The sequence below is a fragment of the Lontra canadensis genome, unplaced genomic scaffold, assembly GCF_010015895.1.
Source record: "Lontra canadensis isolate GAN:19392208 unplaced genomic scaffold, GSC_riverotter_1.0 scaffold3, whole genome shotgun sequence".
In the NCBI taxonomy this organism is placed as follows: domain Eukaryota; kingdom Metazoa; phylum Chordata; class Mammalia; order Carnivora; family Mustelidae; genus Lontra; species Lontra canadensis.
In genome coordinates this window covers 24,188,927-24,205,479 of record NW_022630997.1, presented here as the reverse complement: position 1 = coordinate 24,205,479, position 16,553 = coordinate 24,188,927, and the positions used below count along the sequence as shown (strand labels likewise).

General features: G+C 35.6%; 1 protein-coding gene across 1 annotated transcript in view; it reads left to right on the top strand.

Moving 5' to 3' along the window:
* Nucleotides 1-16,553, top strand: part of MARCHF5 (membrane associated ring-CH-type finger 5) — a 51,653-nt gene that overhangs the window by 10,459 nt on the left and 24,641 nt on the right. Inside the window, exon 2 of the mRNA XM_032836488.1 lies at nt 7,110-7,312. Coding sequence (XP_032692379.1) covers nt 7,110-7,312 — 203 coding nt within the window. The remainder of the gene's footprint in view (nt 1-7,109; nt 7,313-16,553) is intronic.

The window sequence follows — 16,553 nt, the reverse complement described above, 5'->3', positions numbered from 1 at the left end:
TTTACTCAGTTAGAACATCCTGAAATCACGTAATCTTTCCCTCAAATTTAGCTAGCTCTTTCCGGGGTGCGGGAGGGGGGGAGGTTAAGCATTTTATTTACTATTTAAATTAAAAACAAAATAATTTTAAAAGTTTACATTGAGTGTAAAATGGAATTTTATTTCTGTATTACGGTAAGTCGAGGAGGTTTACAAAGGAAATAAAGAAGGAAAAAGGAAAGAAGGATGGCTAGAGCAGATTCTCCAACTTGAGGTATTGTGATCACTTATCAGCAGGTGGTCAAAAAAGAAAATGTCAACAGTTCCTCAAAAAAATTAAAAATAGAAATACCAGATATAATCCAGAGTGCCACTTCTGGTTGTATATACCTCAAAGAATTGAAAGCAGTATCTCAAAGAAATGTTTGTATACCCATGTTCATAGCAGCTAAATATGGAAGCAACCTAAGTATCTATTGACCAGTGAACAGATAAGCACAATGGAATATTATTCAGCTTTAAAAAGGAAGGATATTCTGCAGTATGCTACAACTTGGATAAACCTTGAGGACAATATGCTAAGTGAAATAAGCCAGTCACAAGACAAATACTGGATGATTCCATTTATATAAGGTACTTAGAATAGTCGAAACCATAAAGACACTCTAATGGTGGTCGAGGGGAAGAGAGTGGGGAGTTGTTTAACAGGTACAGAGTTTCAGTTTTATAAGATGAAAAGAGCTAGAAGATGGGTGGATATGATGATTGCACAACACTGTGAATGTATTTTTTCTTTTTAAGATTTTATTTATTTGACAGAGAAAAGGAGAGAGAGCAAAAGTAGGGGGAGTGGCAGAGGGAGAGGGAGAAGCAGACTCCCTGCTGAGCAGGGAGCCCGATGAGGGACTTGATCCCAGGACCCTGAGATCATGACCTAAGCCAAAGGCAGATGTTTAACCTACTGAGCCACCCAGGCACCTAAACATGGTGAATATATCTAATACCGCTAAACTGTATACTTAAAAATGGTTAAGATGGTAAATTTTATATGTATTTTACCACACTAAAAAAGAAAAATAATTAAGCTTTTTTGGGGGGAGGACAAAATTTTAAAATGTAATTTCAAGTCCTACTTCCCAAAAGTTTCTAATTCTGTATGATCTCTGGTAGGACCTGAGAATTTGCATTTCAGATAAGTTTTCAAATGACGTTTGTGCATCACATTGAGCAGATTGGAGGATGGAGGGGGACTGGGGATCACTTAAAGAGAAACTTAGAGTTTGGTCAGAAATTATAACCTCTTCTTGGGTATGGACTTTGAAACGTTTTTAGCTTTGTTCCTTGAAATGGGAAATAGCCAGTTATTCTCACTTATTAGGATATTCAGAATACATCCCATAAATTACAACATTAAAATTATAGTAACTTGAATTAAAGTGGAATTGTTATATTGACCCTAAAATGCAAATATTATGGCATCATCAGTAAAAATCTTTAATTTCAAAATGTTGAGGTTTATCTTTGTTGTTTGTTTTTATCTAAGAAAAGCTTGAAGACTCAAAGTACTTGCAGTGGGAATTAGGTTTATTTAAGACTTTTCTGTTCAAGTTCTAGTCAATGGAAAACAAAGCTGTTGACAAAAAATACTGTGTGTACTTATAAAAGCTGTTCGGAGTTCATATCATATGATTGTTCTGGGGCTGTCTCTTATATCTAGTTTTTCACACTCTATCAAGATTGGGTTGTACATGGTGGGGAATGTGCCCCAAACTGACTAAACTTAAAAAAAAAGAAAAAAGAAAGAAACGAAACAACTATAGGTTTATGTAAGTGAACAGTGCAGAAGTATATTTAGCTTTAAGCACAGCTTGATCCATGTCTCAAAACAATCAGTTTCTATCTTTCAGCTTCCTCTGGATTCTTTAGGCTCCACATGGTGGTTCTCCTGGCAGTAATAGCCTTACACTTTCGTTTAGCTTCACACTTTTTCCTTCAGGCTCATTAGAAAAACGAAAGCCTGTTTACCAGCTTTCCCAGCAAAAATTCCAAGATTCGCTCTGGTAAAACCAGCTTTATGGGCCGAATCTTCAATCACTGTAATTTGGGGGTGGGATATGCCCTTAAACCAATCTAAGGATTACTTTTCCTGGAGCTGGGGATGGGGGAGGACTAACTGCCTAAACCACATACAGGACTGATGTTAGAGGGAAGGGTGGTTTTCCATAAAAAGCATGGGATACTCTTTGTTCCTAGAAGGGAAGAGAAATCGTGGTGTTCATTAAACCACGAGTTTCTTCTCTGTCCTCCATTATGAGATCTTGAGAAACTGTAAACCCATCATTTCCAGTCACCTCTTTCTCTCTAAAAGGAGGGAAGCGGGGAATTAGGGAATAAATAGCCCAAATAGATGGCACCAAGAAGGGAGTAGGGTATGGGGAAGGAAAGAGGGAAAGCATAATTTTAAGGCCTTCTCAGCTGCTGTCCCTGGTCAGTCTCTCAGAAGTTTTAAAAAAATGAGGGAAGAAAGGATTCATAAACATATATATTTTGTTCCCTCCCCTGTTTTCCAGCCCTGAAGACTAGTAACTCAGTCTTATATAGGCTCTTTGCCTAAAAATATTTATTTGACCATTTTTATATACTTTAATTTGTCATGTGCTTGGCCCTTTTATCAAAGACTAATGTTCTTTACATATTAGGTAGATTAAACTCATTTATCTAGTAAGGTTGTAACCAGTTAATAAATTCTTTAAAACTTAACATTTTCTGTACTGACACTTATATTTTTTTTAAAAAGCAGTTTTTTCTAACTTAAACACATCCAGTAAACATCTCCTTCATACATTTTTTATAAGATTTTTATTTATTTTATTATTTATTTTGAGAGAGTGAGAGAGATTGAGAGAGAGCATGGGAGGGGAGGTCAGAGGGAGAAGCAGACTCCACATAGAGCTGGGAGCCTGATGCGGGACTCAATCCCAGGACTCTGGGACCATGACCTGAGCCGAAGGCAGTTGCTCAACCAACTGAGCCACCCAGGCGCCCTCCTTCATACATTTTGCTTTCACCAACCTCTACTTCTTTTTTTTTTTCCACCTGCCATTTTTCTTTTTTTTTTTTTTTTTTTTAATTTATTTCATTATTAGAGAGGACCTGTGAGCCAGTGGGAGGAAAGGCAGAGGGGAGGGAGAGGGATAAGCAGAGTTGATGCTGAGCATGGAGCCCTACACAGGGTTCTATCTTACAACCCTAAGATCTCGACCTGAGCCCAAACCAGGAGTGGGATGCTTAACTGAATGAGCCACCCAGGTACCCCTCACCTGCCATTTTTCTATACCAGCTGTTCTCAGACTTCACCTCAGGAACACCTTCACAGAAATCAAGGCCCTCCGCCTCCAGAGTTTGTGATTCACTAGCTCTGGGGTTGAATTAGAGAATTGCAGGATACCAACTGATGCTGAAGCTGCTGGTCCAGGAAACATTGTTTCAAGAATCTCTGTGATCACCTGTCCCTGACTTTGCTCGTTTCTATCACTCCTCCCTGAAGCCTTCTCTGATCTATCCAAATTGATCCGTCAGCTTCTTAAAATGGATATACCTATGGTAATTTCACTGGATCCTTAAATCTTTTATCTCCTAGATGTGGCCCTAATTAAGTTACAGGATTTTCCAAATAGATACAATGATCCATTTATTTTATTTGTGCAACAACATGGACCCAGTGAATAGTCAGTAAATGTTGCTGGCAACATGTGTACTGTTAGAAAATTCTATTACATATTTATCATATCTAAACTATAATTTTTAGATGAAGTAATTTGGTGTTGTCAGAAGTTTAGGATTTGATCTCAAATGACGGTCATCAAATTAACGTGTAATGACGAATAAAGAGAAAATGGATACGGTAAATTGGTGGATTTGAGAATATTGGTATCAATAAGGTTTCTTTTAATATTTCTTCTGTAAGATAATTTCAATTAATCTGTAATGAACATTAGCTTAAAAACCCAAATTTGTAAACTGTATACTATCACTGTGAATCAAACAATGAAAGCAAGGTTATTTGTATTAGCACTTTTTTTTTTAAGATTTTATTTATTTGACAGAAATACAGCGAGAGAGGGAACACAAGCCATGGGAGAGGGAGAAGAAGAGGGAGAAGCAGGCTTCCTGCTTAGCAGGGAGACTGATGGGGGGCTCAATCCTAGGACCCTGGGATCATGACCTGAGCAGAAGGGAGACACTTAAGAACTGAGCCACCCAGGTGCCCTGTATTAGCACTTCTTATTGGACTTAACTCCTAGTAAGTTTCCATAAAAATCATATGGAAAATAAATAACCAACTATCTTACCTTCTGTAGTTGTGAAATTAGAAGAAATACCTAAAATGCTTTAAATGTCAGTTGAGTACCTTCTAAAAAGTAAAACTATAAAAAGTGTTCAGGGGTATACTGATGTTATCTTTGAAATTCATCAAAAAAGAAAATGGATTGAGGAAAGAAAATGTAGTAAAGCACCTACAAAGCAAAATGACAAGAATTATAGAATTTTAGATATTGAGAATATGGGTAGTCACTGAACATGTTTTCAGCTTTTTTTGAAAGTTTGAAATTTTTCATAATAAAATTTTATGAAAAATAACCTTAATACTAACTAGAATTTATGGGGAATATAGCTTTACAAGTATTTGCATTAGATTGAAATATGAAACTGCCATTTACATAGGTCAAAAACAGACAAATACAGGCAATTTCATTTGGTTCAACCTAGTATTAAAATTATTCTGAGTAGAGGGTGCCTGGGTGGCTCAGTGGGTTAAGCCGCTGCCTTCGGCTCAGGTCATGATCTCAGGGTCCTGGGATCGAGTCCCGCATCGGGCTCTCTGCTCAGCAGGGAGCCTGCTTCCCTCTCTCTCTCTCTCTCTGCCTGCCTCTCCATCTACTTGTGATCTCTGTCTGTCAAATAAATAAATAAAATCTTTAAAAAAAAATTATTCTGAGTAGATATATTTTTACAGTTAATTTTTTCCCTGACGACTAAAATTATCTTTATTCAGTTCACCTTAATACTGATGTGTACTGTTAGATGTAATGCTAACCTAGATGTACTTAGCTACATATGCTCATTGTTGAAATGAAAAACTTAGAAGAACCTAGAAAGTATCTAGGTATTCTGCTTATATATCATTACCAAAACTATATATCTCATATCCCAGAAGTATACAAATACATTTACAAAATTACCTCATTTGTGGGTCACATATATACTAACACTTCAGTTAACTAAGTCTGTTTGCTCTCTACTTGCCAATTCAAGTTTTGTGGGTTATCTTCATAGATTATATAGTTATATACCAGTCATACCATGGATGGTGATGATGGTTGCACAACAATATGAATGCACTTCATGCTACTGAACTACTCTTAAAAATGGTTAAAGTAGTAAATTTGAAGATTTAAAAGATGGAGAGGAGGAGGGGGCACTTGGATAACCATAGGATAGTGTGAGAGCCCAGACAGCTTGGCTGAGTGGGTCAGAGTGCTAAAGAAACCTACCTACCTACCTACCTACCTACTGTCTTTACCTAAGTCATATGAAACCTGACTGAATTTGAAAGCTGAGTAAAATCACAATTTTGGATGTTGTTACTATGAATTCAGTTAAGCTTTTTTTCCCTATTCTAATTGGAAAATCTTAGTTGGAACACACAATTAAAATTTATGTTGTTTTCTGCAAGGACTAGAGACTTCGAGTATCTATAGTACCTGATTATATAGTCTTTCCCATTGAGCATAGTTAAGCTGGTTGTTCTGACAGAAGCCACTTATCTAATTAAATGAAAAATACACAGTAGGTAGCAGGCTTTAATTAGCAGTTTCCAGTTGTACAAACTTCAATAGAGGGAAGAGTGAATGGTCTCACTGAGTTAAATTGGATTTGCCCTAGTGGAGATTAGTGTCATACCTTTTGTCATTTGGGAGAAAAAAATAAAGAATTGGAACCTAATCCCACAAAAACAATTTAGACTTCATGAGGTACTTTTTTTTTTTTTTTTTTTTTTTTTCTTTTTTCTTTTAGGGTTTCCTGGGTGGCTCAGGACTTGATTTCATCTTAGGTCGTGATCTCAGGGTTGTGGGATCAAGTCCCTTATCGGGCTCTGTGCTCAGTAGGGAGTCTGCTGGAGATTCTCTTTCTCTGGGAGGGGGAGGGAGAATGAGTGTGTGTACAGGTGGGAGGGGGGGTGGACAGAGGAAGAGGTAAAGAATCTTAAGCAAACTTCCCACTGAGCACTGAGCCAAATCAAGAGTTAGATGGTTAACCAACTGAACCATCCAGGCGTCCCCATGAAGTACTCTTAAAAGCAAAATGTGAAATGTTTTAAAATTAACCATCTCAATAGAATTTTAATATAAGCAGTTAGGATTTTTAATATGAGTTGAGACTTCTAGATTTCAAATATAATATAATTCCACAGAAAAGGAAAACCACTCATACCTGTAATGGAAACATTCGGGCCCAAATGTACCATATCACTGTACTAAAACAGTTGATCCTGATGTCTTCATTCCTTCCCTTTGTGCTCTTTTCAAAAACTTAATAATCTTTCTCTCTTCTCATAATCACATTTTACCAGAAAGAGAAATGTTTTTTTCCCTCAGTTGAAAATGGAATGAGACCATAGTGAAATTATTTGTGTAATACTTTAGTTTTCCACATTGAAGAGTTTACGAGGTTAATGCATTGAAATGGGGAAAATTCTGAATTTCACATATTCCTGTGCTTACCACTCCTCAAAGAATGATTAGGTCTTATAAAACAAAAGCAGCTTGAGGGTCGTCATTTTGGGCTCTGATTCATAAGAGAGCGAAGAATTATTAGAAAGATGGAAGAAATTACCTAAAAGCAAAATTCAGAAAACAATAGATTCTGCAGAAGAATACCTGAAAAAGCAGAAAAAGAAGAAACTGCTCTATTGGAAATGTATTGATTATTTTGCCTCCTTGGTGTTTAAATGTAGAGTAGAGTTTCTATAATATAAAATAGTAGGCTCATCCCATTAAGTTAGAGCTACAGTGGAAAGAAGACTGGGGTCTTAAAAGTAACATCATTATTTCTCTTTTAATTTACAGAAGTTGCTGGGTATGTTTTGCCACTGATGAAGACGATAGAACAGCTGAATGGGTGAGACCATGCAGGTGCAGAGGATCTACAAAATGGGTTCACCAGGCTTGTCTGCAGCGCTGGGTAGATGAAAAACAAAGAGGAAACAGTACAGCCAGAGTGGCATGTCCTCAGTGCAATGCTGAATACTTAATAGTTTTTCCAAAGTTGGGTAAGCACCTTAAAAACAACAGATATATGTGATGTTATTTTACCTAACTCTATGATCTCAGGTTTATTTTAAAGTGACCCATCTGTTTGCTTCTTTGTAAATTTCTCTTTTTCTGTTTCCTAATTGTTATTTTGTTAACAGTTTACATTATCTTTAATATATCCTCAAATCCACCCATTTGAGTGTTAAATGTTTTTATTTTGGTTGAGTGGCTAAGAAACTTGGACATCTGATTCAGTGGATAAAATAAAAAAACAAAGCTATAATTAAAAAGCTGACCAAAAGAGCCTTATTCTGTGGTGACCATTGATGTAGGAGAAAGAAAACAACAATGTGTTCTTCTGATATTTATCCTTAATTCTTCTATTAAGGAATAAAAGTAGGAAAGTTAAAGACTTAATAGTGTTAATCTCATCTTTGGAATCCAATTTATGTGGTTGTCCTTCATGAAAACTGCTTTCTTCTTTCGGCAACTTGGCAGGCAAGGAATAACCAAAGATCTTTTAGAATGGGGCTAACATTAAAAAAAAGTAGAGCACACTGTTTAAAGGAAGCTGTAACTAAGACTGATATTTAGTTACCATGTTCTATTACAGCCATGTGATTATGAACTGGTGTCTGTTTGGTGTTTATGCCATACCAGTTGTTAAACATGTTTAATGCCACCCTTGACTGTAATCAAGAGATCTTTGAAGGCACTTTAGTTTCTGGGAAGGTCAAAGAATGACTTTCATGGGGAAGAGAGTTCAAGGAGAAATTTGAAATAATTATTAGATGTGTGTTTTCTAGGTGCTATACTGAAATGAGCCCTCTTAAAAAAAAAAAAAACAAATGCAGATAATGAGGTGCTTTTCTAATGTGAGACAGTTAATAATAAGGACAAACAAAATTTCCTTGGTTGTCCATATTTCTCTAGCATAATTCATAAGGAATATGAAGGAAGAAATAATAGCTTCTTAGGAAAGTAGAGAAAGTAGTATTTCTCAAATATTTAGAATTTGTGGACCACATGATGGGTCTTCATGTACACCATGGATTTTAGATAAAGACAAAGTAATCCAAAAGTTGACCCTTGAACAACACAGTGGTTAGGGACACTGATGATGCCCCCCCCCCCCCCCCCCGCCCACACAGTTAAAATTTCACCTACAGCGGGATGCCTGGATGGCTCAGTTAAGCATCTGACATCCTCTCTGGGTTGTGAAATTGAGCCCTTTGTCTGCTCCATGCTGAGCAGGGAGCCTTTTTGAGATTCCCTCCACCCTCTGCCCCTCCCCACTTGTGTGGGCTCACTGTCTCTTAAAAAATAAAAATATTAAAAATTCACCTATAGTTTTTGACCCCCCTAAAACTTATCTACTGATAGCCTTACCACTAATATAAGTGTTGATTCACACATAGTTTATATATTATATTATGATATACTGTATTCTTACAATAAAGTAAGCTAGAAAAATGAAAATGTTAAAATCATAAGAGAGGGGCACCTGGGTGGCTCAGTCAGTTAAGTGTCTGCCTTTGGCTCAAGTCATGATCTCAGGGTCCTGGAATTGAGCCCCACATCAGGCTCCCTATTTGGCAGGGATTCTGCTGCTTCCTCTCCCTCTCTCTCCTGCTCTTGCTCATGCTCTCTCTCCCGCTCAAGTATAATAAAATCTTTTTTAAAAATCATAAGAGAAAATACATTTATAGCTCTGTACTGATTTTTTTTTTTAAGATTTTATTTATTCATTTATTTGTCAGAGAGCGAGCGAGCACACGAGTAGGCAGAGTGGCAGGCAGAGGCTGAGAGAGAAGCAGGCTCACTGCCAAGCAAGGAGCCATCATGATGCGGGACTCGATCCCAGGACCCTGGGATCATGACCTGAGCCAAAAGCAGTGGCTTAACCGACTGAGCCACCCAGGCATTCCAATAGTACTATACTGATTTTATTTTTTTAAAAATCCACATATAAGTAGAGCCACACAAATCAAACCATGTTGTTGAAGAGTCAGCTATAACATTAAAGCAGTATTCTAAAATAATTTAAACATGAGGAAAAGCAATTACTGCTGCATTCTTTCACCACACTGATACCTAGCTCATTAAAGTCAAAGGTTTCCTATTTAACTGCTTCTTTTCCTACCCTTTAATTCTACTGATAATTCAACTTTTCAGCTGTAGGTTTTTGAGAATAGCAGCAAGTACAAGATGATTAGACGTTTTATATGTTTAAATGGATGCATACAAAAATTACTGCAAGAATTCTCACTGAAAATTACATACATTGTTAGATGAGGCACTGAGTTGACAAATGAATTGCACTCGACAGTGAGGCTGAATATTTCATTTTGGAAGATGGCAGTGGGTAAATCTGTCCTTTTGGTTTTCAGTTCTAGGAAATAAATTTTTAGGTTTAGTGTGGTAATACGATTTTTAGATATACCTAATACTAAGGCATTAGGGTTTTGTTTTTGTTTTTAGCAAGAGAAGAAAATGGGTTGGTGTTGAAAAGGTCAGACTATTTGGTTAAGCCATTTATATCATGATTTGGTCTTTATATTTTATCTTTTTTTTTTTAAGATTTTATTTATTTTAGAGAATGTGCATGTGCTTGTGAGCAGGGAGGAGGGACAAAGGGAGGAGGGAGAGAATCTTGGGCAGACTCCACACCCATCATGGAGCCCGACACAGGGCTCTATCTTACAAACCTGAGATCCTGACCTGAGCCAAAATGAAGATTCAGAGGCTTAACCAACTGAGCCTCCTAGGCATCCCTTCCAGGCAGTTTTTAACACTGACTCAAGAACACAAAACTTATTGTCAAATGCCAGCTGTTGTCTGTAGATGAAGCCATGTGTGAATTAGCTTTCAGGTACTGTACTCTTTCTTGCAACACAAATGGCTAGTGCTCTTGGCCCGGATCCCAGTATACCTTTTCAAATCAAGTTCAAAAATAATTGTTGGTTAAAAGGAAATCCCTTCTCTATAGCATGTTTTCACTGATGATCAGTTAAAAGTTGCATGTATTTCTTGATTTACATATTATGTAAATGCCAAGAGTTGATTCATACTCTGAACACTAGTGGTTTCTTTCAGCCATAAAACAAAAATATTTAAGTACATCTGTGATAGTAATTGTTCTTCCTTGCTGTGTACCAGACATATGATGTACTGTGATGTCATTTGATGATAGACTTTTGCCAGCAGATTGTTCTCTTTTAGCATATTCATGATTAATTTTGCACTGGCCATTTATACCTGTTTTTTTAAAAATAAGTTGAAGCTCCTTTGACTCAGTTTTTAATCTTTGTTTTCAGACAGAATTCATAATGCAGGCTTTGATTGCAGGCTGGAGTGGTTGAAAATTATGTGAACGCTTCAGTGGCTTCTTGTCCCTGTTTTATAACATTTCAGTCCCTGTTTAATAATGTGTTACAGTACAGTAGGAACAAGGAGGTGCAAACTAATCCTAATTTACTGGTCACAGCACATTTCTAGATCACTCTATTTTCACTCTGATACACCATTTATCATTTATGACATTCTGAGTTAAAAGTGTTCCTAGGAACTTTCAGTCTTCAGTGAACATTTGAGGCATTGATTATCTTTCTTAAATTTAGGATTTAACACATGATGGTATTAACAAAATATGTGTTTAACCAATGTAAACAACTCACATGATGTGAAGGTTTATTGGCTGAAACAGAGTCCCCTGTTAACTATTCTTGTAGAGTATGTATGACCCTGGAAACATAACAATTAACTTAAAAGGATTTTCTGGAAATTCATTATTTTACTTTTCAAATTTGGGAAATGTTTGTGATCAAAATTTTTATTACGTTTTCATCAAATTGTTTGTAGAGCAGTTACTAGATTGCCAGGGACTACCTTTGGTCTCCAGACAACACATGAGAGACACTGGCTAGACAAAGGAATACAAGATAAGAGAATATCCAGAGAGAAAGAGGTGATGGTTAACATTCAGTGGGATGATCTCTGTGTAGCAAGTATTTTAAGTTTTACATGGATTTAAACTCAGTCTGGTTTAATAGCTGCCAAATCTGCGTCTTTTCTGGTACTTAATGGGGTCAGAATGGAGGGGTTGTGTGTGTTAATTATTGTTAGGGAATATATTGTGCTCAGTTATGAAAAACTTAGTGGACTCTTGAGATTTTCATTCTTCTCACTTTGTCACCCATTTTAGGGTTTGTTTTCTTCTTTCTGCTAGTGAGTTAGGCCAGTTGCATGTATGCAACTAATTAAAAAACTCAGTGTCCTCTGAGGACCAGCAGCATTGGAATCATCTGAGAACTGTTAGGAATGAAAAACTTTAACCCCTCCTCCCATCCCCTGTTTGAATCAAAATCTGTATTTTTTGTGAGATCATCAGATAAGTTATATACATGTTAAATTTAAGAAGCATTGCTTTAAAACATGAAGAGAATACCATCTGGAAAACATTTGTCTTTTATTAAAAATAAAGCATTTTCATGAAGTTTAAGATCAGGTAGTCTTGGTTAACCAAATGAAAGAATTCAAAGGAGAATATCTCAAGGACAGAGTTCTTGATTCCCAAGAGTAGCAGGGAATGATTCCCATTAGCTTCTTTTTCTTTAATTTCTTTCAGCGATATTTTGTAGTTTTCAAGGTGTAGGTCTTTTGCTTTGTTAAATTTATTCCTAAGTATTTCCATTTTTTTCTACTTTCTGTAAATGGATTTTTTTCATAATTTTATTTTTAGATTGCTTATTGTGAGTATATAGTAAACAATTGATTTTTGTATTTTAATCTCATGTCCTGAAACTATGCTGAACTCTTAATGGTTCTGATAGTTTTAAAGGATTTTCTATATACAGGATCATGTTATCTGTCAATGTAGTTTTACTTCCTTTTTCCTGGTCTTGATGCTTTTATTTCATTCTCTTGCCTAATTGCTCTGGCTGTAACCACCAGTACATCAATGGAAGTGGTTAGGACAGACATCCTTGTCTTATTTTTAATCTTAAGAGAAAAACTGTCATTTGCTATTATGTTATCTCTGAGTTTTTTATATGGCTTTTATCAGGTTGAGAATGTTTCCTTCTGTTACTCTTTTGTTGAGTATTTTTACATACAAGAATAAATACTTTTTCTGAATCTATTGAGATGATCATGTGGTTTTTGTTCTTTATTATTATGGTGTGTTACACTGATTTTCATATGTTAAACCAACTTTACATTCATGGAACACATTCCATTTAATCATGGTATTTAATACATTTTAGATGTTGCTGGATTTGGTTTGCTAGTACTTTGTTGAGGATTTTTCTGTCGGTAGTCATAATGGATATTGGCCAGTGGTTTTCTTGTGATTTCTTTCACTGGTTTTGGTATTGGGGTAATAACTGGTCTCATGACTTGGGAAGTGATCTGTCTTCTTACTTTTTATTTTTTTCTAAAGAGTTTGTAAATGATTGGTTGTTAATTCTTTAAATGTTTGGTGGCATTGAAGCTGTATGGTCCTGGTATTATAGGAAATTTTTGGAGTAATTGTTCAATCTTTTTACTTGTTATAAAGGTCTGTTCAGATTTTCTGTTACTTCTTGAGACAGTTTCAGTAGTTTGTGTCTTTCTACAAATTTGCTCATTTCATCTAGATTATCTAATTTGCTGGCCTATGATTGTAGTATTCCCTTATAATCCTTTTTATTCCTATATGGTTAGTATTAATTTGCCTGCTTTCATTCATAATTTTAGTAATTTGAATCTTTTTTTTTTTCTTTTTTCTTGGTCAGTCTAGCTAAAAGTTTGTCAGTTTTGATCTTTTTAAAGACCCAAATTTTGGCTTCATTGATTTTTTTTCTCCATTTTTCCATTTTATATTTCATTTATTTCCACACTAGTCTTTATTATTTCCTTCTTTCTGCTTGGTTTGGATTTAGTTTGCTTTTCTTTTCTAGTTTCCTAAGGTAGAAGGTTAGGTTATTGGTTTGAGTTTTTGTTTTTTAGTAGACTTTTAAAAAATATATTTTATTAATTTATGACAGAGAGAGGGAACACAGCATGGGAGGGCTGGAGACAGAGAAGCAGGCTCAGGGAGCCTGATATGGGGCTTGATCCCAGGTCACTGGGATCATGACCTAAGCTGAAGGCAGACGCTTAACAACTGAGCCACCCAGGTGCCCAACTTTAGTTTTTAGAGCAGTTTTAGGTTCATAGCAAAATTGAGGGGAAGGTACAGAAATAGCCTGTATAGTCCCTGCTTAATCATATGCATAACCTTCTCCATTATCAACATCCTTCACTAAGGTGATAGATTTGTCATAATTGATGAACTTACGTTGACACTTCATTATCATCCAATGTACATAGTTTACATTAGGATTCAGTCATTGGTTGTATATTCTATGGATATAGACAAATGTATAATGACATAATCCACCATTATAGTATAACACATAGTATTTTTATTCCACTGAAAATCCTCTGCACTCCACATATTCATCCCTATGAATGACCTGTCAACCTAACCCTTCCTAACCCCTGTCAACCACTGATCTTTGTACTACCTAAACCCTGTCAACCACTTTGTACTATCTTTGTACTACCTCCATATTTTTGCCTTTTTCAGAATGCCATATAATTGTAGTTATACAAAATGCAGTTTTTTCAGATTGGGGCTTTTTTCACTTATTAATATATGTATGTATATAAAATATTTATAGAATTTCTCCATGTCTTTCATGCCTTGATAGTTCATTTCTTTTTAACACTGAGTAATCTTCCACTGGCTGGATCTATACAGTTTATTTATCCATTCACCTACTAAAGGACATCTTGTTTCCAAGTTTTTGTGTAGACAAGGGTTTTCATTTTTTTTAGGTAAATACAAAGGAGCATAATTGCTAGATCATGTGGTAAGAGTATGTTTAGTTTTATAAGAAACTGCCAAGCTGTCTTTCAAAGTGGCTGAAATTTTGCCTTCCCACAGCAATGAATTCCTCTTCTGCATCCTTGTCAGCATTTGGTGTTGTCAGTGTTTTGGATTTTAGCTATTCTAATAGAGGTTTCGTGATATCTTACTGTTTCAATTAGCAGTTCCCTAATGGCAAATGTAGAGCATCTTTTCATGTGTTTATTTGTAATTTGATATCTTTGGTGAAGTGTCTGTTACATATTTTGATAATTTTAAAAATCAGATTATTTTCTTACTGTTGAGTTTTAAGTGTTTTGTTTATTGTGGATGAAATTCCTTTATCAGATTATGTCTTTTGCAAATGTTTGTTCTCAGTCTGTAAGTTGTCTTTTCATTCTCTTGTTCATCTTTTTTAATGAAGTCACTTACTTCATTCTTCTAAGCGCTGCTGAGACTTCTTCTTTGACCTGTTAATTATTTAGAACTGTGTTGTTTAATTTTCACATACTTGTAGATTTGCCAGATGTCCTTCTGTTACCGATTTCTTATTTTTTCCATTGTGATCCAAGACCATACTTGGATTTCTATCCTTTTAAATGTATTAAGGCTTGTTTTGTGGCCTAACATGCTTTAGTCTGACAAATGTTCCATGTACACTTGAGAAAAATGAGTATTCTGTAAATATCTAGTTGGTTTATAGTATTTTCAAATCTTCTCTATTTCCTTGTTGATCTTTTACCTATCCTTCATTGAAAGTACGATATTGAAATCTCCAAATACTGTTGAATTGTCTGTTTCTCCAGTTCTGTCCATTTTTGCTTCATTTATGGGCTTTATTGTTAGCTGCATATGTGTTCTTAGTTGCTAATTAAGCAATTCTTAATTCTTAATTGCTGATGGGTTGTCCTTTTTGCCATTATAAAATGCCTTTCTTTTTTTTTTTTTTTTTTTTTTGAGATTTTATTTATTTATTTGAGAGAGAGAGCATGAGTGGGGAGCAGAGGGAGAGGGAGAAGCAGACTGTCTGCTGAGGCAGGGAACCTGACGTGGGGCTCAATCCCAGCACTCCAAGATGTGACCTGAGCCAAAGGCGGACAGTTAACTGACTGAACCACCCAGGTTCCCTGAACTGTCCTTTATTTCTAAGAATTTTTGTCTTAAAGTTGATTTTAACTGATATTAATGTAGCCACTTGTGCTCTTTTATGTCTTCATAGACTATTGGTGTATTCTTAGATTACTCTTTTTTTTTTTTTTAAGTAGGCTCAAACTCAACAGCCCTAAGATTAAAAGTCACATGTTCTACCAGCTGAGCTAGTCAGGTGCCCCCTTAGATTACTTTCAAGTTAAATTTTTTTATTACAATTTTGATTTTATTTCTTGTTATTCTCAACTATATATTAATTCAAACTTGTGTGTAAAGTTGAAGATAACCATCACCCTCAAAAACTGGTTATCAGGGGTACCTAGCTGGCTCAATCAGTAGAACATGTGACTCTTGATCTTGGGGTGGTAAGTTAGAGCCCCACCCTGGGTATAGAGGTTACTTAAAAAATCTTTAAAAAAAAAAGTGGTTATCAGATGTTGAGTGTAAAACTTAGAAGAGAAAAATACTCACTAGGTTAATGAGAGGAGTGACTCCTGGGAGAAATCTTTCCTAGAGAATCTAGCAAATAAAATTTATTTTATAATTTTATCTTTTTTTTGTAATGTTATCTTTTTTTTTGTAATGTTATCTTTTAAAAAAAAATAATACTAACAGTGATATCAATAGCTATTATTTATTAACAGGCTCCTGCTATTTGCCAGATACTATGTGGGTCACTTTGCCTGTGCTATTTTATTTAAACCTCTCTAAAGCTCTGCACAATTAGATACTGTCCTTATTTTACAGATAAGAAAACAGATTCAGTAAATTTATTTAATGAAATCCCGTGGACTTCTAGCAAGTCAGTGAAGGAGCCAGGATTTTAAACTGCTGAATTTCTTGTTACTGTTACTCAGTGAGTCAGCTACTTGGCCACATATAGATAAGAAGCAGTTTCCAGGTACTGTAAGAACTAATAGGGATGGTGTGAATTTGAATTTTTTTGAGATACTGTTAGTAAATTATGTGTATGATGTGTAAATAAAATTTTTCAGTGATTTGATGCTATTAGAATTGGAGGAGAAACATGGCCAAGAAGCAAAATGATGGCTAGGGGCTTGCACCAACAAATGGTCTATTCTCTATTTTGTTTGTGTCCATATTTGCCCTGCTGGACATGGCTAGGAATAGCAACTGTTCAAAAGAGAAGATGCCACAACTACATTATTTCTTAGTATTCTTTTTGTCTCTTTTAAGTGTTTGAGTTTACTTTATAT